Source organism: Erithacus rubecula, assembly GCF_903797595.1.
Source record: "Erithacus rubecula genome assembly, chromosome: 5".
Classification (NCBI taxonomy): Eukaryota; Metazoa; Chordata; class Aves; order Passeriformes; family Muscicapidae; genus Erithacus; species Erithacus rubecula.
The window spans coordinates 55,396,347-55,423,532 of record NC_136687.1 but is presented as its reverse complement, the minus strand read 5'-3'; the positions used below and the strand labels follow the sequence as shown (position 1 = coordinate 55,423,532).

Below are 27,186 nucleotides of genomic sequence, written 5' to 3'. Positions count from 1 at the left end.
ATCCATTTTTAATTAAGTCCTCTTTTACTATTTGCTGTTTTATTTTCATCTTTCCTGCAAGTGAATGGAGTTAAAAAATAATTTTACGGTCTTATCTGTGGAGGGGGAAACCCCAAACTGAACAAAGCCAAACTAAACACACAAACCCCACATACCGTGAATCAGGTTTCAAACAAAATCATAGAATGAGAAGGGGTTGGAATGGACTTGAAAGATTATCTAATCCTAACTCCACTTCCCTGTGTAGCGACACCTCCCACTAGGCCAGGTTGCCCAAGGCCTTATCCAACCTGGCCTTGAACACTTCCAGGGATGGGGCATCCACAACCTCCCTGTGCAACCTGCTCCTGTGTCTCATCACTCTCACAGTGAGAATTTCTTCCTAATATCTAACCTAAATTTTCACCCTGTGAGTGTGAACCTGTTATTTCTGGTCCCATCACTACAGTTCCTAGTTCTGCTTCTGTTTCCTTTTAGGTCTCCTTAAGATAGCGGAAGTTTGTTGTAAGGTTTCCATGCACCCTTCTCCAGGTTGAACGGCCCAAACTTTTTCAGCCTGTCTTTGTAGGGGAGGTGCCCCACTCCCATTATCAACTTTGTGGCCTCCTCTGGACTTGCTCCAACAGATCTATGTCCTCCTTGTGCTGGGAGCACGAGGGGAATAGAGGGGGAAAGAATCCCGCCTCTCCCCGCTGCCCGCGCTGCTTTGGATGCAGCCCAGGATACATCTGGCTTTGCGGGCTGCGGGCGCACGCTGCCGGGTTATGCTGAGTTTTTCACCAGCCACCCGCGCCGCGTTGGTTCTGAGCTCCGAAGCGATGAAATGATCCCGGCCGGGAGCAGGGCTGACAGCCCGGCCCGGCGCTGCGTCCGCCCCCTGCCGCTGCCTCCTCCTCCGGGACTACGGCTCCCAGCAGCGCCCGGGCTGAAAGTGAAAATAAGCGCCAGGTTACGCTCCTGTTTGCGCCCTCCCCTCCCTCTCTCCCTCCCTCCCGGCGGGCCGCACGTGTCCTTCCTTTCCCTTTTGTTTTCCGCCCGCAGGCCGGCTGCGCGCCCGGGACGCGCCCGCTCCGCCCGGCGCCGGGACCCGCCGGAGCCGCCCCCGGCCCTCCGCAGCCGCCGGGAAGCCGCGCCGGCGGAGCTGCGAGTGCGGGCTGCGCAGGAAACTTTGCCGCTTCTCGCCGCGCTCCCCACATGCGAGTGGACAACGTGAAGCCGGCTGCTGCTCTTCCTGCCGCTCCCGTTCCTGCCGTTCCTGCCGTTCCTGCGGGCTGCCGGCTGCCCCCCGCTCCGGCCGCTGCACCTGCGCCCGGCCCCGGAGCTGCGCCGCGGCTTCTCCTCGCCATGTGGGACTAGGAGGGGTGCGGCGTTCTCCTCGGTGAACATGGATGCGGCGGGCAGGGCCGGCGGAGGGGAGCAGAGCCACCCCGGCAGCGGCGGGGACGCCCCCGGGGACACGTCCATGGACCGCTACCTGCGATCTCAGGGCTTGTACAGGAAGAAAGTGGCCAAGGATGGGTCCTGCCTTTTCAGGGCTGTGGCCGAGCAGGTAACTGGTTACATAAACAAAGCTCCTTCTCACGAAAGCATGGGAAGTGGATCTCATTAGTGGGTGGTAATTAACGCTAAAACGCAGACAGGTATAGGTTAAGGTTATGCGGTCATGTGCCAGTGGAAAACGGGACTTGACCAAAATAATTTCCGCCCTGCGAGGTGAGAGGAGTTATGCGTGTACAGCTGCCTCCTGCCACCAAGAAATCCTTATCTGTTTTGACCTTCCACCGCCTCCTCAGCTTTTTTCAGTGTAAGATCTCAACATCAGAATACAGCTTCTGGGTATGAGATTGTCTAGGAAAAGGAATTTAATGGGAAGAGCTGAATAGTCATCTTCCTAGTTTTGTTAATTAGTTGACTGTAAAATCAGAGAAAGTGAGTAATTTATTTTCTGTTCTTCCTGTTGAATTCCCCTCCCCCATTTCAGTGTTAGTGTTAAGACAGCGTCATCTTGTCTTAAGTACAAGCAAACAGCAGTGGGAGCTCTGGTGCTTCTGATTGTGGGAACCCAGATTCCTGTGCTAATTATACACAGATCACTTAAAAAAAATTCCTTTCCTCACTGAATTGATAAGTTCAGGCAAGCAAACACTATTGATTAGAACTGAGTGTTTTTTTATCTCAAGGGAATAGAGACATATATATATTTTTATATATATATATATATATTGCTATTCTGACTGCTAAATTAGTACATAAAAAGTTTCTCTCACACTTCAGTGTTGATAGAACTTTCTTCAGCAATTACATTTTTAACATCCCATTCTTATTATGGAATCATTTAGGATCGATGGAAATGGTCTCTATGAAAGTAAGGTCTTTAATTCGGAGTTATTAAGTGTCTAATTGCAAATTTGGTCTAATTTGTGTACTTGTCATTCAGAAAAACTGAATTTGGAAGTGATTTATTTTGAGGGTGGCATATAAGGACTACAAGAGATGCTGCAACTTTTAAATTGTCTGGAACTTCCCTATATTGTACCAAGATAAGTTGGACCCTGTGATGAAAGTAATAGCTTTCCAGTAGAAATTTGAACAGGAGATAGAATGTAGGTGTCATATTGGAAACTGAATTCCTGGCTTTCAAAAAAGTGTTTGGGCAACAGGCCTCTTGAAGAGAAGGTAAACATGCCCTGTTAGACTTGGATGGACTTGGTTTGATTGAACGTGTTTTCATTGATGCCACCTCATCCAGTCCTGCTGTAACTTCTTTCAATTAAATGAAGTTCTTTACAAAGGAGGCAGTTAAAGATTAACAATAAATGCTATTCATTTGCTTCATAAATCCTCCTAAAATTGAAGGTTTGAATTTAGCAAACCTGTGAATTCAGCAGTTACTTTTTTTTTTTAAGTAATTGAGGTTTGCCTTGCCTGAAGATGTTGCTGCTGAATGAGTCTGCATATTAAATATTCTTCAAAATAAAACTAGAGTATTTCCAAGCCTGTATTTAGATAGCAATCATTAATTATTTGTGGCCTGTCATCAAAACTCCTGAGATCCAATGTCACGTTGTTCTCTCTCCCTGTGTAGGTGTTGCACTCTCAGTCTCGGCACATTGATGTTAGAATGGCTTGTGTAGACTATCTTCGGAAAAATAGGGAGAAATTTGAAGCAGTAAGTATTTTTGTTTTCTTTGTCAGCATTTAAGAAAAGTTACTTTATTCTTTCCACTTTGATATATTCTGCACCTCCCTACATTTATGGCAATATTCATCATAGCAAAATAACAGTTGGTGCTATTTAAATTAATTAGCACATATGTGCTAGTAACTCATTTTCATAAGCCTGGAGAGACTTGTGTGCTCCTTGGACTGGAGTGATGTGTGGGAGAAGTTTTTTAATGCTCATGAAGAAAGAAAAGCAAACTTAATCTTCAGTTGTCTATAGTGAAGCTACTATAGTCTGGATTTTGTTTAGTATAGTGCCTACTTTAATAAAATTCATAAAATGTTCTTGTGCTGATTATTCTTCTAGTATATAAGGGATTTGACTGATGAGATTAGTGAAATTTTTTTTCAGGGTCTGCAGTTTATTATGCATTGGCACTGTAGGATTTTTTCCTTAAACATCTGTAACTAAGCTTTTCATCAACCATGGATGTAAAATAGTTTGATACTCATTATACTGTCAGTGTTAATATTACAAATTCCTTTATTCTCTTCCTTTTAAAAGAGCATTAATCAGTAATGGTGCTTCTGTTTGTGTTTATACAGGTTCTAGTGTACATACTGTTACCTGATTTTCAGGACAGACAAAAAGGGAGTATGTGTAAGGATTTGCTACTAGAAGATTGTTACTCTCTTTTTGTGTTCTAAATTTATCCAGACCCAAAATACAAAGCCTGTTTTAGGTGTGCACTGGCATAGGGAAGAGAAGGAAAGAGGAATAAGAGTGTGTCTTTGTGCTGTAATTTCTGACATGGTACCCTCAGCTCAAATGTGGGTGATCACATAAATCAGTTATCATGGAAGTTATCAGGAATTAATGATATAAAATACAGCAGATCTCTCTGGGACAATGCTGCTCTGACTTGACTCCTTCTGGTTGTTTCTAACTTTTGGATGTTTCTCCTTCATTTTTTCACAGATGACTTTTTAACCCCTTTCTTTCCAGAACCACCCTGCTCTCTTCAGTACCTGCCTCTCTACTTCTGTTCTCTTGTTCTATTGTATAGTGTTTTGAAATTTCATGCCCTTTTTGACTCTTAAGTGAATCTTTTTCCCCATCCCTGCTTTGTTAGTCCTAGCTGGTTTTAGTGTGGTTTTGGTATTGTTTTGATCTCTTTCATCCAAACTCCTGGTTCCAGTCTTCTTTTTTCCCACTCAGATATTATCCCAAGGTGTGGCCTCTCCTCTGTCCATCTTTACTGTCCTTCTGAAAAGTTTCCTTTTTAAGTTTCTTGTGGGAGTAGGTGTTTCATATTTGTTCTCATTTCCCACTGTTCCTTCATTCCATGGGTACCTTGCTTAATCTCTGCTGATCTCCTTTGCTGCCTCTGTCTCTCACTCTGCTTTGTGTTTTCTGTCAGGAGTACACCACTGTTATCTCTCTTTAAAAAACACAAACAGCATAATCAACAAATGCCTCTTTCCCAAATCTCCTAGTTCAGCTGTTCACTTGCTGCCTCCTCAGTAGTGCATGCTCTATTGACATGGTGGTGCTTCCTAGAGTTCCTCTTCTCTCTGTTGTAAAAATTTCAGCTTGAATTTGTGTCTTTCTCTCCACTGATACTGTTATAACGAGGATTTCAGGAGTGTAGCCACCATCTTAATTTCCATCCTCAGCCTTTCTTGAAGTGTTATCTTGAACTGCTGCTGTGTTACATTCATGCTCTAACTCTTCAATGTCCTATGAGAACTTCTGGTGTCCTTCCTTTCTTCCTCTGTGCTTTATCTTCAGATCAATTAATTTTGGCACAAAAAGTAACAGCTGTGATCATGTGTGGCTGATGCACCTTTTTTAACTTCACACCCAGTTGCTTCTATGTAAATTAAAATTTGGATAGGCTTGTTAGTTCTGCTCCCTTCCAAATGGCTAAAGCAGAACTTTCCATCTCACTGTTCCACTCAGTTCTCCTTTTTTTTTTGTTTCTTAATCACTGTGGGTAAAGAGTCCATCCAGCTCAAGTTCATAAAGGGATTTCCTTCTTGGTTTGCACCTCTGTGGGTCTTTATTTCAAGTAAATCAAGCAGATTTACTGAAGACTAAAGAACAAATTTTAAAAGCAACCTCTCTGTGGCCAGTGTGACTGAAACACTTTGAAGTTAATATGCCTTAACAACTGCAGCATCTTTCTCTGCTCTTGACACCTGAGAATTTGGCCTCCTCATGTGTGTTAGGGAGTGCAGTTGAAGGATCACTTTTTTGGGCTGGATCTTGAAGTGTAGCCTGATTGTTTGCATCCTTTACTGAAGGTAAAAGCAGTTTGAGGTGATACAGAACAAAGTGCTGTATGAGTTGGATGTACTAGATGTTACCACTGCTTCCATACTATGGAAATGTGTCTCCTGTTTCTGATTGTCCTTTGCCATTTATTTAACAAGATATTTGAATTCATGTCCACAATTCCTCTCTTCAGTGATCCTCTGCATGCCTGAGATGAATTGCCCATAATCTACATGACATCATCTTTGCTTTCTTCCCCATTTGGCTGCTGAGTTTCTCTTTGGGGGGTTTTGTTTTGTTTATTTTGAATTGTGTGATGATTTTGAAAGCTGTTTATGTGGTTGTTTTCTGCAAGGCAAAACTATGTGTTTGACTGTTCATTCCTTTGTTTTGACATCCCTTTATATTTAGGTTGTAAGCTTTTTGAGGGCAGGGGAGACTTCCATTTCCAGTGGTACATTCCCATTGGTACAGTGGGTCACAGGTTGGGGATTCCATAAGCTACACTATTAAAAATGACTAATTACTGCTGGTTGTTTTTTATTTTTAATACAGTTCATAGAGGGGCCATTTGAAGATTATTTAAAAAGTTTGGAAAATCCACAGGTATGTTAAACCTGATTTGTAATAGAAAGCAAGTAATTTTGTTGAAGTTGATTGCTAGTTGGATTTTTTTTTTTTCCTCTGAAGTGTTTTTAATTGAGCTTAGGAGGTCTTTGAATATATAGTTTTATGTATGTACTCTCTACTGTAAAATGTTTTGGGAAATGGTGTTTTTATGTCTGAGCTCCAGATTCAGTGTTAATATATTTTCAACAGTGATCTCTTGATCTGCTTATGAGGAGGTATAATTGTGTGTTTGTTTGAACTTACTTTTCTTCTGTTTTCAATACAGGAATGGGTTGGACAAGTAGAAATAAGTGCCCTTTCTCTTATGTACAAGTAAGAAAATCTTTCAATATGCTTTACTGAGAATTTCTGTTGTTTTGTCAGTAAATCAGTTGGAACAGCAAAGGTAGAATTATGTTATACCATACCATAGTCCTCTGTAAAATTATAAATGTATTTGAAAACTGTGGCTGTCAAGGGATTAAATAAAAATAGAAAAGTGAGTTTAGAAAATTACATTTAATCTGGAATGTGAATACAGGTTTGCAGTAATGCCATGTTCTCACCTGCACAGCAAGTTGTGGGTAATCTCATACAGTTTGTATTTTGTTGATTTTAATATCCAAGTTTTTCTGTTAAAATTGCTTTTCTTTCTGTTTCTCACGAAGGCTTTTGTACTAACCCTATTGCTCATATGTGAGCTGTACCCATTTCTTGTATACTAAATCTTCCTTCACAAAGTAGTGAGAAACAATGTGCTGAGTATTTGAAACTGCTTTTTAATTATTGTGCAAGGGAGTGAGTAATCCACATCATCTTCACTGTCTGCTGTTTATAAGCCCATTAAAAATTCAGAATTTCAAAATGTTTACTGTAAATTAATGGCTTTGTCTATTGATGGGACAGCTGATAAGAGAGGAGAGAATCAAACTAGTTAAATATTACCTTTGGGCACTTTGAGTGCTATGTGTGGGAAATTGCATGGAATTCTATCTCTGCATTTTGTGAGGTGAATGGGCCAGCTCAGAGTTTGTCCTGCATGGATGGGGGAGGACTGAGCTGAAAGTCAGAGCAAAGCTTGGCTCAAGAGGCTTAGTGAGGAGGTCTGATGGTTACACTGAGCCAGGTTGTAGAGGGATATAACTCAATTTAAGTCATGGATGCTTAATCACATCAGACACTGGATGGTCACAATCTGTTGTATTTCTGGCCATGAGAAATGTGTTCTCATAAATAGGAGTAGTTTATTTTGCAGTCATGCTACACTGGTATCCAAGGCCACAGCTGATAAATGAATTGAAACAAATCCTGGCTGGTGATAGTGGGGTTTTTTAAATTTCCATTGAAAGCATCAGGAGAGTTTTGTTGCACAGATGTAACTTTTGTGTGGTATTTCACTGCAGAGGTGAACACACAAGGCTAATTACTGCCATACTTGTTTTGAGAAGACAGGCTTCTACTGAAAAGGCAATTTAGAGTCTCAGGGAAAGTAGGAATAGTGCTAGAGGTAAGGGCAAAGTGTTGCTTTCTTTCCTGCATGCTGGCAGATTTAAGGGAAGTAAGAATTTCCTGTTCTGTTCCAATAAGTGAATTTCATACTTTTCAGGCATAGGTTAGAAATTCAGTGCAAATAGGTTTGATTTCACTTTTACTCCTCAGACTTCTCACAAATATAGTTTAGTTATCTAGGAAATTTTTCTTTGCTCTCTGAAATGGGTGGATCTTTTTTTCCTCTCAGAATTGCTTTTTGTGGGTAGTTGTAAAAAGTTTTTGTTTTTTATCCAGAAACTGTGAATATACTGAATTATTTTGCAAGACTGATAACACTTTTGCCTGTGTGGAAAAGAAGTTGAAGGAAGTGACAGGTTGTTAGCAAAGAACTCTAAGAGAACATTATGGATGAAAGAGAGAGAGGGAGAGAGAAAATACTTAAGTTGAAAATCATGATAATGATTGATTATATCAGAGAAACCACCAGGTGTTTTCTGTGGTTATGTATCTTTCTTGAATTTGACTTCAATGCTCAAATTTTTATTGATACTACTTTTAAAATAAATTCTCAACTGCTACTTTTTTGTTTCCCAGGAAAGATTTCATAATATACCAGGAGCCAAATGCTTCTCCTTCACGTGTAACTGAAAATGGCTTTTCTGATAAGGTAAAAAACCCCCCAAAACTCTGGCTATTCTGTCAGGCTGAAGTAAGACTATTTTATAAACAGCAAGTGACTTTTATTGTTCAACACAATGAAATGTTCTGAGAACTCAATTTTAGCAGTTTATTTTTTTCATGTTTAATGCAACTGTGCTGTTAATATATGTAACACTTCTTTTTAAATAAATGAGATGTACTTAGGGTGTGCCTTATCTTCCTGCTAATATAAAATTCAATAGAAATAGAAGTCAATTTTCAGGCACTAATACCTGTCTTAATTTTTTTTTTCTTTTGTTAAAATTCTGTTTGCTTTAAAGGACATCCACCAAACATTTTGATTGTTTTATTGATACATTGAGATCCTGAGATAACAAAACATATGGGTGCCTTAAATTGAATTTAAAGCTAGTGCTTATGAGGAATCAAGTGAAATGCAAAGCCTAAAATATCCGTGTGATTTTTTTTTTTAATAGGTATTGCTGTGCTTCTCAAATGGAAACCACTATGATATTGTGTATCCCATAGAGTATGCAGAGAAGGCTGCTCTGTGCCAGTGTAAGTGTTAAGCTGTTAGTTAAAAAAACCATATTTTTACCAAATTCCTAGAGCTATATCAGTGTTAGGTTTCAGGAAAAGGCTTTGTGTGCAAGTTTATTACAGTCATTTTCAGTAACTTGGTTTTCAGTTTGAATTGTCAGTGACTTTCTGAATGGTGGAATAAAAACTGATTTATCTGGTAATTGATTTTGCTCTTCCACTTTCTCCTCCTCTTCCCCAGCTCTGCTGTACGAGTTGCTCTATGAGAAAGTGTTTGATATGGATGTGAAGAAAATCATGGCAGAACTTAGTGCTGTTGGTGTGACAGAGGGAAGTAATGGGAGCAGTGAAGTGTCTGCTTCGGATTCGGAAGATGACAGCTACAGGTAAATGAAAATGCAAAGTTGCCTGTGAACACAGGTTGAATGAGTTTCCTGAATTTCTGGTGGGCAGTAGAATCCAACAGTCAGGGTTGAAAACATTTAAAAATGACTTAGAAAAGAAGCATGAAGAGGTAGGGTTAGAAGTGTGAAAGAATGCAATGTGTAATTTTCACTTACCTAAGGGACAGGCTTCTGGCCTCTCTCTGTTCTTCCTGCAGTCTAGCTTTGAGTCTCTTTGCATAATGGATTATTGCCATTGCAACATGTGCCTCTTCCTGTTTAGAGTAGCAGAATTCCCTGGGAGAACTGTCAGTGTGCCAGGCTGGCATGGTAAACTCTCTGAGAATGACTTGGCTTACTCTGCAGCTGAGTAGAGTTACAGGAATCTGATCCAACTTGTGTGGCCTCCACATCTGGAGGCTGGAATACTTGCTTGAGGTGAAGCTAATGCAGACATACACATGCAGCTTGCTCCATTTTGATCTTGATCATAAAGAAGTGGGTTTATATTCTTTTTGATGGATGCTCTAGCAAGCTTTGAGATTTTGACCTGACTCCTTTTGCACAGTCATTCATTCACTCTGCCATTTTTGCACTTACATACTGGCAAGTTTTCTTTTCTTAGCTCTGACTTGTGTGAAATTCCCCTGAAACTGTGGAGAGGATGCTGTATCAGTGGATCATGGTGTCTCTTCCCACTGATTGTTGCAGTCCTTCCCTAGGGCTCTGCTGTGTGGCATGTGGCAGAAGATGTTCTTTGAGCTGTTTGGAGCTGGTTTCTCCAACAGGTTCAAAACAGCAGAAAGAAAGATGATGGAAATCATCACAGGAAAAAAAGATTTCTGGGAAAGGGATTAGCTTATTTTCGTGTTTGGAAAAGAAATGCTAGGGAATGTTGCCAATTAAAATACAAAGTATTTCTGCCTCAGGAAACAATTATTATAGCTAAATGTCAGCTAATGGTAATCTTTATTCCTTTCTGTTCTTGGAGCTTTCCTGGGATTCAAATGCAGTAGCCTTACCCTGTATCTTTGGGATCCCTAAGAAAATATCCTGCTAACCTCCTTAGCACCTTTAGAAATAAGGTCATATGCTCACTGGAGACTGTGGAACTCAATGTTTTTGATTTAAACCACATTCCTATAATACAGGGGCTGGCTTGTGTGTATGTGACTCTTGACCCAGTTAACACAAATTACAGACACTTTGCTGAGTTTATGAAGTCCTAAATCTTTTCTTGTCTAAGGTTGACTTCAGCATATTTCATCAGCTAGTTTTCCAGCAGATTCTTTTCATTTTATGAATATAAACTTTTCAATTATGTTGTTATTAAGTGCAGTAGTTTTGGGAGAAGTTAATGCTAGGAGTTGCCTACAGCTGTTGTAGGAAAAATACTTGGGACTTTCTCTGTGGAAAGTATTTTTCCAGTGATGTCAGGTGCAGAAAATAGGAATAAATTAGAGTGCCTGATACAAGTTAACTAATGGAGTAGGTTTTGGTTTGAGGGCGGCTTTTTTTTTTTTTTTTTTTTTACATCTACTTTTGCAATGTTTTCATCATGTCATTGCAAAAATTAAGAGGACTTTTGTTTCTCTGGTCTTCCACCCCTTTTTGTTGTTTTTTTTGTTTTGTTTTTTTCCTAAGTGACAACAAAGCACACATAAGATAGACTTGTTCTTAAGTGCAAAATCTTATTTATCAAAGAAAGTTAAAGATACAGTTGTTTTTTTTTTTTTTTTTAAGACAGCTTCTTCACTTCAAGAGATGAAGATATTGTGATATGTTTATTATGAGGAAAACATGTAGAGAATTGTAGTGTCACTATTTTTATCCCCTTTTAGATGTCTTATCTGATTTTCAGTCCTTAGTAATGCTGTAATTCATTATGAAAACATAACTTGCCTCTCCTATTACAGAAGTAAAGCTACAACAGTTAGTGATATGAACGGAATGAAGTCTCTTTCTGGCAACAAGGTATTTATCCACTGAGATTTATTGTCTTTCCAGTAATTTGTACTTGGCTATGTTTTTTAGTATTTAATGTTCATGAGAGACTCTCAAGTTAATAGCTTTCCTAACATGTAATTTCCTAAAATCTACCTGTTTCTTTGGAAAGTAATGTATATTTTTTATGTACTCAGAAGTGGATAGTGTCCTTTTTAGTGTTGCTTAGTTCTTAGATTTGTTCTGGCATCAAAAATATACCTGGTTAAAAAAACACCATTTAATTATTTTTTTTTTCAAAGCTTTTTCTGCTGTATGTTATTTCAGCATTTTTATATTTCAGTACAAGGCTTGAGCACTGTGATAGAAAAATGCAGAGCTGGGTTTATCTGTTAATTGACCATTTAACACTCTGTTCTGTTCCATGCAGCACCTTGAGAGCAATGGGAATCCCCCCTCGTTGGTGTTGCCTAAAAAGGTTCTGAAATCGCTTGATCCCTTGGTTTACAGAAACATTGAATACGATGTTTGGCTCAGATCCAAATGGGGTGAGTAACAGAATACTTCAAAGTTGCAGCTTTTGCAAGCTGTGTGAAGTGAAGCCCTCCTGAGGAACTGATGCAAGGGGCAGTTTGGCTCTTTAGTTTGATTTTCCTCACATGGGTCAGTGGGCAGATTTAGGAATGAAGCACCTGGTTTGCATTTTTACTGGCTTGAGAAAGTAATCCTTTGGTATATTTAAATTAACTGTATGTTACTGCTTCTGTGTTTGCAGATCAGCAAAAACAAGATTTCTCTATTGCTGCTGGCATGCAATACTCCATTGGAGATAAATGTAAAGTAAGTAATATTGAATTGTAGTTTATAGACACATTAACATTTTGCTCAGTATGTCCAATTTCCCTCTTAAGTGTTTCTGTATTGTTACTTTCTAAATACTCTTGCCTTGTATCTTCAGCTGAGGATATACTTGTTCTTTAATTGTTGGCAGTGGTCATGACTTACAGCATACACACAACTGATCAGTGCAATTTTGCTCCATTAAAAAACCACAAGGTTAATTCCAAAAATATATGTAATAAGATGACTGGGAGCCTCAGTGTTAAGCATGGAACTGTAGAGCCATGTGTTCATGTTTGACACTGGAGATAGTGATTGCTCTTTGTATATTGGCTTTGATAAAATCTCAGTACTTCCAAGTAATAAAGTACAGCTTGCTTTAGTTACTGCAGATCCTGAAGTCTTGGATGATTCTTCCTGTTAGGGTGTTGCAACTGTGTTACACAAGTGATCTTCAAATTCTATTAACATTTGTATTAAATGTTGCTGCTTAAGAAGAAGCAAGGTTTGCCATTAAATTCTCAATTTCTAGATTAGTGTCCTTAAATGAACTGGTTGTGCTTGGCTAAACGTGTTTCTTTCTAGGATATTTGACCATCTATTAAAGTTATTAATTCTAATGACAAAATATTCAGTTGAGGTAATTGAGCAGCACAGGGACTCTTTTTTGTATGAGGAGAAAACATGCTGGTAATTAACATTCTCTCTCTGAAATTCTATATATATGTAGCAAGACAGTAAATACATAGTATGAAAACATGGGAAGAAAACAAGAAGTGAATAGTAAGAATTAGAGTAGACTAAAATAAAGCCTGTAAAGCTTTAAAACTATAAAGCCAAATACTGTAGTGAAGAAATTTATTTTTTATTCGACAGAAGAATTTTAAGAACATAGAAAGTCAGACCATGATGATCATGTCTAAAGATTTTTTTTTGTTGTTGTTCTTAAAAAAATCTTCTGAAGAATAACTCCTGAAGTAATTGGTGTTCATTATGTTCCTAATTAGACTACATTTCACTAAAGTGAAGTGGATTTTAATAGGGAAAAGCTTTGAGTTTCATTGTGAGAGAGTGTTTTCAGTGAAGCTGAAAAGCCTGGGTGCACTGATTGCTTTTAACTTTCTCATGTGGTTTTGAAAAGCATATTTCATTAAGTAGTGTTCCCCAGCAAGCTGTTTGTTTGTAGGCTGTTTGGTTAGTGTTGTTTGTTTTAATAGTATTTTTATTTCTTTGTGAAGAAGCAATAGAGATTGAAGATCAGCTTTTGATTCATTTACTGAACTGTGATGTGTATTTCTCAGGTCTTCTGTTGCCCAGAGGAAAAGTTCTGTTTGTAACATTGTTGATATTTTGAGGAGTTACCTCCTCTCACGGTAATCTTTGGAGCTAATCCACTTTTTTTTCTTACTCTTGTTCTTTACAGGTGCGCTTAGAACATAATGGGAAATTTTATAATGCCCATATTCAAGAAGTTTTTTCAGAGAATGGGCCTGTTGTTGTATTTGTAGAAGAGCTTGGAGCAAAGTGAGTGCTTAATCTCTTTTGGAAGGGTGCACCAAACTGAACAAAGCATTACTTTAGTTCAGGGCTAACTTCAGCCCCTGAAATGTGTTTGTTTCTTTACTGAGAGCAGTACTATCATAAATTTGTTAAGAAAACAGCATACTGTTAAAAAAAAGGAAAAATTGATTATCATTTCATACTTCTTTCTCTAGTGCCAAGTAGGCTGGGTATTACATTCCAAGTAGAACAGTAGTAGTATTTATAGTATTATACTATTAACAGTATTTTTATTTTTTGAGCACAAGATACAATCCTAAACAGATTAGCTAATAAGGTGTTGCTTGCACTTAATAATTAGATGCTAGATTTGTGACAAGCTTTTCATATTGAAAGGTCTGTTAAAGCACTGGGCTCCTCTGGTGGTTGAGTAGCTCTGCCTGATTTCATACAGGGGGTGACAAGTTGCTATTTAGATCAGCAGCATCTTTGCCCTACCTGGGACAAAATAATGTTTAAAGTTGTTGTTTTGGGTAGTGGATTTGATAGTTTTGGTTGTGTGGGGTGGGGTTTTTAGTTTGTTAGGGTGTTTTGCTGGGGAGAGAGCAGTTTGAAACCTCTGCTGTAAGTCCTAAGACTTGTGGGTCAAAAAACCCCACACTGATTGTAGTTGGAGAAGAGGAAACACTTCCAGTCAAGGTAAATGAGAAAGATGCCCATTTGTCTCATTTGATCACCATTAAAAAAAATTACAAGATGTGAAGAGTATTTTGCAGTTTGAACCCTTTTAAAATTGGAATTTAACCTGTTTGAATGTCTGCCTTTCAAATAATGTAAACAGTTGCTTGGACTGTCCTCCAGCATCCTCAATTAAAAAGGCAGTAGTTGTTCTGGGATATACACAATCAATGTAACAATTTTCAATCTTTGTACTTATTGCAGCATTGGTAATAATTTATCTAAGTATTGCTTTTATCTAAGTGTATTATCTTTTGGGATAATTCTCTTTTTTGTCTGCCCTGAAGACTTTATAATAGGCACCTCACAAATGGCTGATCATTCTTTACTGGATAAATTTATGTCAACTTACCAGTTTTATGTAAAAAGGAAAAAAATGGGTTTGCTGTTCTACACATTGCTTGAGTGTTACCATAAAGGCAAAGGACTTTGAATGCAATATTCTCAAAAACTGAAAGATTTATCAGTATTAGTGAACATGTATTAATTTATGCAAGCCCTAGTCTGGTCTTTTAAGATATTATTCCCTCCATAATTCCTTGTTTTGTAGGCATGCTGTCTCACTGAAGAGCCTTAAACCTCTTCCACAGACCTCTCCTATGGAGGGCTGGAACACTGTGCCAGGGAAGAAGATAAAAAAGTTTTACCCAACGTGGGGACAGAATGCTCAGCCTGGTAGGACTGTACCTGTCTTTGTGTGGCAGGATCTTCTTTGTCAGATGTTTTGTCCCAAAAGAACTTAAAAAAAATGAATAAGACAGATGTCTTACCTCTTTTCATGTTGTTACCACAGATGCAGAGTGCAGAGGGCCAAAGAATCAGAGCAAGTCAATCAAGCCCCAGTCAGCACTACCTCCTCGACTTCAGCATACTGTGGGAACCAGGCAGCACCAGTTCTTGTGTGCTGGGCCCCAACCTCATCAGACCTCAACTGAGCAAAAAGCTCCAGGCAGGAATCCTTCCCAGTCTGCAAGGTAAAACTGCAAACAGCATCTTCCCTGGCTTGAACTCTTGACTGAGCTTCTGGAAGCCCAGGTGCCTGCTTCAACTGCTTCCACCATATTCTTTTGAAATTTGTTGCCATTGAATTCTTAGGAAGTGTCTCAGGTCCTTAAGAATACATATGAGCATGGGATTCTTTTTTTTTCTTGCATGACAGAAACTGCCTACAAAGTCACTTTTTTTTTACTTGGAAGGTGGATGTTAGTGTGGATTTTGTTGTAGTTGTTTTTCTTTTTGGTTGGGGCTGAAATAATGTTGCAAGTGCTTCTTGGGCATGGCTAAGATCTTCCCTCAGCTTCTGCTGAACCTGTCATGGGGGACTGCTTTGTGTTCTGATTTACCACTTGAAAGGAGTGTGAGAAGAACATTTTGCATTTGTTGGCAGTGACTTTTTGATTCCTTGGGCTGCTACAGCAGAGTTTCTATTTTTACCATTGCATCCTCTTCCTTCCTCCTAACCCACGAGCTTGGCTGGGCTGGTCAGGAATTCTCAGTGCGGGTGCCGCCGTTTCCTTTCGGCAGGAAAGCGGAGCGCGGTGAGGAGCTGAGCCACGGCAGCAGGGACTGCAGCTACTTTGGGCTGTCCCCGGAGGAGCGCAGGGAGAAGCAGGCCATCGAGGAGTCTCGCTCCCTCTACGAGATCCAGCAGCGGGATGAACAAGCTTTTCCAGCTCTTTGCAATGTATGCTCTATTCCTGGTCATTAAGCTTTCCATACTTGTCTGTGAACCTTTCATTAGGTGCTGGTTTGCTGTCCTTGAATCACACTGAAATTCAAAAATTGGGTTTATTTGTTTTGTATTCACTTTGTAATTGGAAATATGGGTATCTACAGTGCTTTATATGTTAAAGATAAGAAAATGCACATAGTAGTTTATCCTGGGATAAACTTTTAGGTGTGTAAATATGGGAAACACATGAGCATCTGTAGCTGCAGGATTTTGGAGAGATCATTCTATTGATGTAGTTTTAATGAAAATGGGTGGGAGTCTCAGTACTTCCAGGGAAGCAAGTAGATCCTGTGGGTAAAGAGCTATTCTCCACATAAGTTTGTTCTGGAGATGTGTGGGGCTTTTTGGGTTTAAATCCTAGGGCAAACAGAAACAAGAACAAGGCTGGGAAGATTGACTCGTGAAAGACTGAAGTCTAAGGGACAGAGGTTTTTTTTCTTCCCCTGAGCAGTAACAGTTTGCTGTATTTGCTCACTTGCAGGAGAAGGATGTGATTTATTGTCTGAGTGAAACAGATGTTGTCACATCAGCTAGTGACATGAATGCTCTTAAAGGTCATTTGGCAAAATGTGGCCATTAATGAGAGAGTGGATGAATCTGCAGGATACTGAGCCAGAGTCCCCCTTCCCCTTTCTGCCTGTCACAGACATAAAAACTGTTTGTCATGAAGGCATAATAGTATCATAGCAGATGATGGTAAAGTATCACTGGGCTGATTACATAAAGTGATATTTCTGTTTTTGTCCACTTCTTCAGAACCAGACAGTCTGTCAGGCTGCTACACAGACTGTGGATAATGTAAACCAGAAAAAGTTCTCAAACAGTGAAAGAAGAAACAGCAAGTGTACAGCAGAGGTAGAAGAGCAGAAGGAGAAAGGTAAAACTAAGTGGGTTTAGATAATGGCTGGGGTTTTTTTTTGTTTGTTTGCTTGGTTTCATTACCAGCCTCAGAATTTATTCAAGATGGGGCATCTGTTTTAGGCAATGAGGGGAAAGTTATCCTAAGAAGCAGTACCAAACTAAACTGGGCTGGAGGTAGCAAGGGTGTGGTTTGTGAGTGTGGCTGAGAGTAGACTCCTGGCTGGCATATTTGTACTAAATGGGAAGAGAAATGAGAGAAACTAAAAGAATTACCAGGGCTACCCTAAACTAGATACTTTTGAAATTCTAGAGTGTATGTCAGAAAGTGCCAGTGGGAGGAGCCTTAAGGGTTATTATGAGAAAAGCAGGTAGAAGTGTGGCATGGTTAAGAATTAGTATACCATGGTACAGGAAGGGGAGAAGCTGGTGTACAGAAAGGTTGGAAAAACAAATCTGTCTATAGTAGAAAGCTCTGTCACGTGGTCAAAATTTTGTTTGGGTTTTCTCCTTCTCCCCCCAGTCAGTTTCAACACTTTAGCTTCTCTTCATGGACTTAAATCTTTTCTTCTGTGAGGAAGTAGAACATGGTAGTAATAGATGAAAGCTGTAAGTGTCAGGAGGAGGTAGTTAGTACATCTCTATTAATTGCAAAGGAATTTTTAAGGAACATTGACATTTTTTAAGGAATGTTCATGTAGAGAAAGCTGGAGAGAAAGTAAAGACTCCAATGTCATGATGGATTTGGCTGAAGGGCATGGCATGTCCAGCTTTCTCTGCTTTTTGTGACACTGGATTGCATTGCCTCTTGTGAAACTAGGTTAACAGTCCTATGGGAATCAAATATACTTCCTTCTGAGTGTTTTGGGATTCCTATTGCTGCTCAGGGATTTGGCAGTAATTCTCAAAATCAATACTATTCCCATTTATACTGCTGTCTAGTTATAACAGCATAAGTAACAAGCTTTCAAAAAGTCTATATCTATTATTGATAATCTGGGCATGAGTTTGATTGACAAGCAGTGGTAGCCAGGTCTGAATGTAAGCCAGAACATGAAGAACTTGTTCAGATCTTATTATGTCACGACTGCTTTTTAACACTGTTTTCCCCACCAAAGTGTTTACTTGTGCTTGAGAAATGAAACTTGATACAGCAGTCTGAAAACTTTTTTAGTTTAATCCACTGCAACATTCTACACTGTTTTTACTCAGTCAAAAGTAGACAGGATTTAGATCTTCTGTTCTTAACACTTGAATATGAAAATGGTGATTGGAGCAATTTCACTTTAAGCAAAGTACAAACTTCTGTTTCATTAGGAGCAATTTAGGATGAATATATTTAAAGGGACAGCTGCATGTCATTCCTGCTTTCCCCAGGCATCACTAAAATGGTTTCCAAACCGCAGTAAAGAATTCCTGAAGAGCTTGGAGAACCCAGGTTGAAGTAGCTGCTCTGTTACTGCCCAAACAACTGTTTGTTTCAAAGTGCTTTAATCTTTGCTAAAAATAGAAATTTAAGTTTTTTGAAGTAATATATACTGAGGTATAGGTTTGGTTTTGAAAGTTTAATTTTGGAAAGACAAATTAACTGGCTTAAGTTGTGATAGCCATAAGTGGTGTAATGGTTCATTTACTAGGTTATGTCTTGGTGTTGCAGAGTCAAATTCCAGGCAGATCCACTTAAGTCAGAAGCTTGAGCCAAATTCATCTGAGGTAATCTTAAAGAAAAGACCAAATTTTTTTTTAATGTTACTGCTTTTCTGATACATGATTAGCAGAGCAATAGCTGCCTTTAGAGCTGTGATTGCTGCTGCTGCTTTACAGCTTTTAGTGAAATATTCCTGAGGCTGGAGGCTTGTATTTCTGTCAGCTTTTCTCAGCCCTGTAACCTATACTTAGTCCTTCTCTGCAATCGGAGTCCTCAAACCTGGGCTATCGAGAGCACTTACAAATCTGGAATTGTAATTGCATAGTACAGTCTGTACTTTCAGTATAATGGGACCACAGAAGGTTTGATGTTTGCTGATGGCTATTATGCTAACAAACCATGAGCTCTGAAGTTCAGTGAAGAATCATGGCCTCTTGTTGGCTTTTAACCTTTGCTGTCCTTTCAATGAGCAAAATGTCACACTAGTATAATATGTGATGGGTGCTTAGCCCACTTTATATGGAGTGTGGTTTATTGTTTGTGAATAACTCTTTGTAAAGTTAATCTTAATATTAGACTAGCTGTGTCTGTTGTTTCTAACTTTGCTTTAGAAGAATAGTCAAGATGAGAGTTACCCAAAAGCTTCATCTCCTTTGGAACAAGTAAAAACAGATTCTCCGATTCTTGCTGAGCAAGTAAGAAATGTTTGTTTGATTTCAAAGTTTTCCAGTCAGGAGACTTCAGACAAAGGGGAGCTTCATCACAGCCACGTATGTATTACAATACTGGCTTTTAATTACGCAGTCATTTCTATGGTGATAATGCTAAAATTTCATATTTAGAGTTAGGAATCTGTTATGTCCAGCATAAAGATTGTAAAAGGACAATACTTGATAGAGTGAAAGTATGTCTGTTCTTTTCTGAGAGAGGAGATATTTCATATCCTTCTATCAGGGTAACTGTGCTTTTCCTTTCAAATTCTGTAGCTTTTCCTTTTCAGGTTTCCCTGAGGTTATTGGTAATTGCTTGCAAGGGTGGCTTTTCTTTTGGGTGGGAGATACTTAAATGTAAAGCTTGAGGCGATGGTTCCAGCACTGATGGTTCTGTGGTACAGGCATGGCTGGACAGAGCTCAGAGCAGAGCTCTCCACACCTGTTGCAGCTCAGGTCTCTTTGGGTATGTTCCTTGTTAGTACTTCTTTGTGGGGCTGGTGGTAGTCGAGATGAGACTGAGTCACCAGGGTCACCAGCCATAGGGATTTAGATTTGTTTGTTTTTACAGAGCCTGACCGAGTGCTTGCCGAGTGTAACCCCGACACCCTCTCCAGTCTTCTCTGAGGTGCATTTACCTCCAGCAGTGCCTTCTGTACCAGCCATTGTGCCAGCTTGGCCAAGTGAGCCAGCAACATACGGACCAGCAGGTTTGCAGCAATACTAACATTAATCAGAAATTACTAACCCTGGAAAATACTTTAACTCTCTTACTAAGCTGAAGATACCCCAGGAGACCCTGTCTAGTATAATTTCACATTCCAAAGGCGGGCATTCATAGGAACATAGTTTCTCACTGCTGAAAGCTAGTGAGAGTTCTAACAGATCTTTGCCTGTATGTACAGTTTGCTTGACTCCCAACCTGAAGGTTTAAGAGGGTTGTGTATTTAATTGGCTGATTTTCCTCTTGAGTGGGATAGCATTGAGTTTTGAGGATTGGCTTAAGGTAGAACATATTGTCAACATGTTGAAATCTGGTAAGTGTTTGTGCTGTGTCCCATGTTGTAGTAGCTCTTTGGTTGACTGAGGACTGACTCAGCTTGAGACTTGTATGCCTGGAACTAATGTATCCATTTGGACCTGAGCTGCAGCCAGTGTAATGGGGTTTTTGTGTGCTGTGCATACCTTGTAGTCGGTGCAGTTAGCTTAGAATCAATAGTACTCATTGGATCAGGTGCTGCATTTTCTCTCACACTGCTGTTTTTGTACAGGAACCAGCTTTCAGATCAGCCTGCGTTGTTCATATGAGATAGTCAAGTGAGACAGGATTGTGACTGTGTGGCAGAAGATGTCCAAGTTGATCTAAGCTCTGATTCAGAATTGACTCTAAATGACTAGTCAGAATGAGAACTTCAAGGATTCACATAAAAGTTTCAATTCCCCCATTTTTTTCTCCTTCCTATTTCCTTCTGGCATTCATAATTTTAAAAATAAACATGGTATCAGTTTAGCTATTTCTGGAAAGCTTAGCTTACTTATTTCATTCTTCCTGAAAACTCTTCTCTGCATTTTGAATCCTGCTTTTCTGATGTCTTTTGGTTTGTGACTATTTATCTGTATATACATATGTATAGATATGCATTGATACCTGTTCTGTTTTTTGATATATATGTATGTATATTGGAATTTTTTCCTCTAGGTATTCCAACCCAAATACCTGCTTCTTCACTGATGCCAGGACCAGCAACAGGACCTGACTCTATTGTATCACAGGCTCAGGTAACATCTGCTTCAGTTGCTGGAGTTCCTGTGTGGCTACAAGCAGTTAACCAGCCTTTAATGCCTTTGCCTCAGACTCTGAATCCCTACCAGGATCCACTATACCCTGGATTCCCTTTTAATGAAAAGGGAGAAAGAGCTGTTGCACCTCCTTACTCCCTGTGCAGTACTGGGGAAGACTTACCTAAAGGTGAGAAATCTGAATTTTACACCATTTCTCCTAATAGGTCTTTGTTCCTTAAAATATAGATAAACCCAGCTTTTTGTGGTCCTGTTGTCATTCTTTGTCAAAAGATCCAACAGTTGTCATTCTGTGATTTAAGATGTGGGAGGGAATATTGAATGGAGCTGTAGCTCTTTAGTTTGCATTGCTGACACTGACTGTTTCTAGTGGTCACACCTGGACATCTGGTAGGATCATTTTGTGTTCTTGGCTTGCCCTACCCTAACCTGAGGTTTTGTGCATGTAAAGAATTATTTTTGGAGAACTGCTCCTGTCAGATTAATAGGTTTGCTCAATTCATTTACAAGCTTGGAAGCTGTTGAGCATTTCCTTATGGATCTGGGAAAATACAGGTTTTGGCATGAATGCAAGGTATGCCCATAAAGAACATCTCGTGTCTGACTGCACAGTGGTATTTGTTTAGTGAACTCTTTCTTTAAAAACTAGTAGTTCACAGACTGTTAAAACTGAAATTTAAACTGCTGTTGTGTTCTGGATATCTTACTAGATAAAAAGTGGCAAAACCCCCCCCCAACTAATCAATTGAAGACATGCAAGCAATAACTTAATACCAGTGTTATCTACTGAAATAGAACTTCATGCAGTTTTTGTATCAGATAAAATATTTTAGGTGTTCATAAATGTTTTTGTTTTTTTTTTTTAGATAAGAATATTCTTAGATTTTTCTTCAATCTTGGTGTGAAGGTAAGTCTTCGAACTTACTTATGTTTTCATGTTTGTTATAAAAATCACTTGTAAATAATTGTTGGAACTTGGAGTGCAGAATTTTTTGTTGCTACAGCTGTACATTTCAAGTCCTTCTTTCAGTTTGAAGTACTTATTTTCTGTTCTGTTAACTGGGATTCCAGCAGTTGTCCACAGTGCTGTTCAAGTCAGCAGAAATCAAATTCATGTTAACAGCATAGTGAGAACTATTGGCTTCCAACTGTGGCTGCACAGCCAGCAAATTGTGCTTTACAAAGTCCCAGATAAATTGTGAGTGTGAAGTTGCTTATTTTGGATGACATGTGTAGGGAACGAAAAAATGCCCTCAGACTGCAGCCCTGGCTGTGTACTGGCAAAGCCACTGCACTACAGATCCCAAAATCTTTCCCTGGGGACGCTCCCCTAAGTAACCTGCATGTCTGTCCTTTCTGCTCAGGTTAATGATAACAGTATTTCACTTTTTTAGTCATTACAGTAGCATGTATGTGTAAATGTGGTGCAAATCTGTGTGTGTGTTTGGAGAAGAGGCTCAACCAAATCCCAACATTTTCCATGGCTTGGCAAGGATTAGTTGTTTGCCTTATTTCTCCCTTCTGCACATAAAACTTCTTTTACCTTCTTACTCCTGTCAGGCAAACGACTTGGGAGAAAAGGTGCTGAGAATTCTTGGGTTTATTTTATGGGACTTCAGCCATAGCAGTGATAATCTTTCACGTCTGGTCATGGAAAGAGAGAGTATTTAGCAGTTTCCAATGTGAATTTGATACTTTTGTCTCATATAAGTCTTAATAGGAAATCCATAAGTCATTAATTAATAAGTGTCACCACAATGCATTTGAGCAGTGTGTTTCCTAAGCTGACCTGCTTGGGACTTTCCTTACTGCTACTGTGGATTATTTAGGATCTAGCCTGTTGTTTTGGCACTCCAGCACCATCTGCTGGTCCCAGCCCACGTTCTAATGGCTGTGCTCCTCTGCTGTTGTCAGAGGGTACAGCAGGTCTGGGAAATACCATCTGCATTGTCTGCTGCTCTCCTCCAAACCCTGCCCTGCCCACACCTTTCCACTGCACTTTGAGAGGGAAGGGGCTCCTGCAGAGGTCGTCTGCCTAGGCTTTTCGGGATACTTTGCTCCAGGGACTGTTTCTAGAGTCCAGTTCATCAATTCAGAAGTAGAGAAAAGGGAAGGGGTCACCACCCCCCCTGGGGTAGATGACTTCAGTGTTGTGGCCTTTGCAAAGTGAGGTCTAGTAGAAGAAATTGCCAATTAGTAAGTGTGATTCTGGAAAATTAGTTCGAAGTGGTTCTCTTCAAACACATAGCTAGAAGTTGATTACTAAATTGTTACTAAATTTTCTACTGGTCGTAACTGTTGCCCATATCAACTGCATTTGGAAAGAAAACAAAAAATAAGAGCACCATCCTCGAGTTGTAGGATTTAGAATTGAGGGTAGTCACTGCAAAGAAAATTAACTTTTATCTCCTATAATAGCTGTTTCGAAAATGGTAAATGATTGGTGTGCTTTTATGTCTCTCTGAACATTCAAAAGACCAAACAACTGATATTTAATTTTTTTCCCCCTGCTGTCTTGCAGGCATACAGTTGTCCCATGTGGGCACCCCATTCTTACCTGTACCCCCTGCACCAGGCCTATTTAGCTGCTTGTAGAATGTACCCAAACGTGTCCCTTCCTGTGTATCCGCACAACCCCTGGTTCCAGGAGGCTGCTCCCACTCAGAGCGAAAATGAAACTGCACGACCAAACAGGCACTTTGCTGTCCAGACCGAGGCCAGGTCCAATGGTCAGATTCCACAGGTGGACAGATCTCCATCACTGCCTCTGATCATACCTTCAGCTCAGGTGACAGAAAGTCAAGGACAGGTCTGTGTTGAACCGGAGAATCCAGCGCAAGCTCTTCATGCGAACTACGAGGAGTCCCTGAGAGGGAAAAACATGTTCCCGCAGCCGCCTTTTGGACACAATCACTTTCTAGGAGCTGTTCCCATAGCACCTCCTTTTTTTCCTCACTTCTGGTATGGGTACCCAGTTCAGGGTTTCATTGAGAATTCAGTAGCGAGACCTAATGTTGTCTTGTCACCTGAGGACAAAGAGGCAGCAGCTGGCGCCTCTGCCAGCATGTACGTGGGCAAGGAATGCAGCCCTCCAGTTCCTGGAGTGAACTGTGCGGAGCAGCTCCAGAAGACCAACAGTGGCAGTGGCTCCAACACCGTCCCATTCCCAGTGGCTGCTGCAGGGACCCCCAAAGACACTTCAGCCAGGGCACCTCAGCTGGAGCAAACCTGTCCTTCCGCCGCTCCCAAGCAGAAAGCAGCCGGGCAGCAGCACCGCGCTCCGCAGACACAGGGCCCGGAGAGGCCGACGGCAGGGCCCAGCACGCAGCCACTGCTGGCAGAACCTCCCAAAAACGAACTGAAAGCCAGCACTCCCGGCCGGAAGGAGAAGCCTGCTAAAGGGAGAGAGTCCAAGGGCGCTGCGAGCGTGCAGACGGAAAGCAGGGCCCAGAGAACGAGGGAAGAGAGCTCTGAAGATGACACTGAGGTCTCTGACATGCTGAGGAGTGGCAGATCCAAGCAGTTCTATAACCAGACTTATGGAGGAGGCAGAAGGCCCAGACCTGACAGGGGTTATTCCAGCAGAGGAGGATACCAGTTCCAAAGAAATGAGGAGGCCTGGAAAGGACCACCCAGCAGAAGCAGAGATGATGGGTACCAGTATCAGAGAAACTTTAGAGGGCAGCCATATAGGAATGACAGGAGAAGGGCAACACTGGGAGATAATCAGAGGGGGCAGCAAGCATAAAATGAGTGGATAATTGGAAAATTTAAGAAGCAAAAAGTAATTTGAAGTAGCAGTTTAAAATCTTAATTTCTTTTTAGTGAAGTTCAATGATATGTTTAATTTTTGGCTAATTTTTGAAAAGTAAAGACTAGGAGGATGTCAAGTCCTACCATAGGGTTTTTGGGAGGACTCTATAGAGTTTGTCTGGCTTAGCAGTTTTTCTTCAATGTCAAATTAGCAAAAAAATAGGTTTAGTGTTTGAAAATTTTTTTCCCCACAAAGATTTGTGTTTGTGATAGAAGATGGGTATGTGCGTTTACTAGAGTGACAAATGACAGCATTTGATGTGATCTAGATTCTAAAATTGACAGTAACATTGCACCAAATATAAATGTATATTTTATCATACAATGCCTTAGTTCTGAACTGAGCTAAAGGAATTCTCAGCCTACTGCACTGTTGTCTCTGATATGCTTCCAACCCAAAGGCCTTTCATCTCAAAAAGAAAAAATATCTGTCAAACTTGAATGTTTCTCTTGTGTGTTACACGTATGGCAGCCAGCTAACCCTGTGTCTTAGGTATGTTGTATATAGTTCTTTTCATAATCATAGGGTATATTTTTGAATTTTAAAAAGCATTTATTTGTTGAAATCAAAATCAAGACAAGAAGTCAAGAATACCTGTGTATGAACTGATAAGAATGGCTGTTTCCACCATGAAATCTTCTTAATGCTGGTGTGACTAGAATGGTGCCTATGCCAACTGAATAATTACAAAGACAATAAAAATGTAGATGCTATGCATTTCCAAAATAATTCTGCATCTGTTATAATAGCAGAAATTTTTTTAATGCCACTTTAACACTAATGCACTGACAAATCCTAGATATTTTGTGAGGAGATGCATAAAGTACGTGTTACGTTTTTTTAAGTTTGTACGATTGAGCTACTGTTCAGTATTCTTTTGTTGTTGCACTGTTGATGTTTTGCATGTACAACTCCTTGCTGGAACTAATTTTAAAAGCAAGAATGGAGAGTCTCAGTGTGCTCTGCTCTTCCCTACAATTCAGAAGAAAGTGGCTTCTGCCTTATATTTTTACACTGTGTCAGAGTTCTGATGCTGTTTCTTCTGAGCCCAGTTACGATCTCCGCAGTGTTCCTGTTGCCTTTGCAGTCTGGATGTTCAGCTGTCCAGGCTTGGAGAGTGCAGTGTGCACAGTATTCACTCAGCTCTGTTGCTCTGTAAAATTGAACTGTTGTGTATATTTTTATATCTCTGTATACAGTAGTGTAGGTGATGGTACCCATTCATTGTGTCTGAGATTGTACAACCTTGGTGCAGAAACCAGAGTGATAGTTACATGATAAAGAGTTTGTTTTCAGATGCATGCTATGTATAAAACTCTAATTAAAATAAATGTTTTGTCTTTTCACTTGCTTTCTAAATTATATTTATGTATTTAAAGCTGTTGAAATTGCATTAAGTGAAGTGTTGTTCTTACAGAGCCAGTTGTAGTAAGCAGCAGAATAATGAACAGGATCTGGCAAGCAGCAAAAAATTTGAAGCCATAAACTGAATTTGGAGTTTTTGTTTGTAGGGGCAGGAGTCATGCTGGGGGCGTTTTTGGTTTTTCTTTTTTTCACTAAATACTTTTTCATTCAGAAATGTATTCAGGGTCTCAACCTTTCAAGGTTGAGATCAAAGCATGCACCGAGATATTTAACTGTTGTTACAATTGTGATTCTCTTTATTTCAACTCCTTCAAAAAACATAAAGAGGGCTACTTGTTGTAAAGAGGGCTGCTTGTTCAGTTTACTGGTGAATTTTCAACTCTAAACTCCAGCTGTACCCCAAATTTGTGCAGCAGTCACTGAACTAATCATTCTGTCCTAGAGCAGGTAGTAATCACAAGCTTTGTTGCAAGAGTGAAGGCAGTAACACTTCCTACAGCAATCTGTTAGGAAACACTGGGCAAGAGAGGCATGGCAGTAATGGGAGGGATGTGCTTTCACAATTTGCTTCTAAAACCCACCTTCTTTCAGCTGGACCTACAGTGCCTTGCTATGCTAGGACAGTGAAGGACTGGAAGGTGTAGATACATCTTTCAATGCTGATCAAGAAAGTCTGGTTTCCTCTCTTGCTGAAGGAGTAGTAGACTGATTGGCCCAACCTCTGGCCTGGGGCAAGATGTTTTAGATTGCAGAATCCTGCTGTAATATATGTAGCATTCAGCATATAATAAGCTGAACCACATCTTCACCTCATCCGTATTACAGCTGATTAAAAGAAGATTGCACAACTCCAGTTCAAAGGGAGTCAGGCTGTGCAGAGGAGAACAAGTTTAGTTGGCCTTTGAAGATTTTGTGTGACCAGGGTTGTTGTGTAAGGATGTGTTTAATACCTGCACTTCTTTAGGGAGTCTCCCTGCCTCTTATAGTACAGGTGCATTGCTGTTACAAGACAGAGGGAGGTGTAGTGTGTATGTAATTCTCAGTACAGCCAAAGTTATGGCAAAAAGCCTCCCCCCCAAACCCCACTCCTTTATACAGCTTCTCAGGCAAAAAT

The 27,186-nt window shown here is 40.0% G+C and overlaps 1 protein-coding gene across 6 annotated transcripts; it reads left to right on the top strand.

Annotated features, from left to right (window-relative positions):
* The first annotated feature begins 1,378 nt into the window (after positions 1–1,378).
* On the top strand, positions 1,379–26,053 carry OTUD4 (OTU deubiquitinase 4). Of its 6 annotated transcripts, XM_079307238.1 has the most exons (22): positions 1,379–1,549; positions 3,086–3,169; positions 5,996–6,046; positions 6,336–6,382; positions 8,135–8,207; positions 8,677–8,758; positions 8,982–9,126; positions 11,040–11,097; positions 11,498–11,615; positions 11,843–11,907; positions 13,331–13,431; positions 14,696–14,820; positions 14,939–15,119; positions 15,670–15,829; positions 16,634–16,754; positions 18,393–18,448; positions 18,995–19,153; positions 19,665–19,803; positions 20,793–20,872; positions 20,948–21,062; positions 21,760–21,800; positions 23,415–26,053. In XM_079307238.1, exons 1-22 carry the CDS (start codon positions 1,385–1,387, stop codon positions 24,639–24,641), a joined length of 3,393 nt encoding a protein of 1,130 aa, XP_079163364.1. In that variant the 5' UTR covers positions 1,379–1,384; the 3' UTR covers positions 24,642–26,053. The 6 variants fall into 6 exon arrangements, with proteins under 6 accessions (XP_079163364.1, XP_079163367.1, XP_079163366.1 ...); XM_079307241.1 differs by having other exon boundaries at positions 19,106–19,153; positions 20,793–21,062; XM_079307240.1 differs by having other exon boundaries at positions 18,998–19,078; positions 20,793–21,062.
* Positions 26,054–27,186: the final 1,133 nt, after the last annotated feature.

Coding starts and splice junctions, on each gene's coding strand:
- OTUD4 (XM_079307236.1), top strand. CDS start 1,385: ATGGATGCGGCGGGCAGGGCCGGCGGAGGGGAGCAGAGCCACCCCGGC. Junction 9,127..11,039: donor TCGGAAGATGACAGCTACAG/GTAAATGAAAAT, acceptor CTCCTATTACAG/AAGTAAAGCTACAACAGTTA. Junction 14,821..14,938: donor GGGACAGAATGCTCAGCCTG/GTAGGACTGTAC, acceptor TTGTTACCACAG/ATGCAGAGTGCAGAGGGCCA.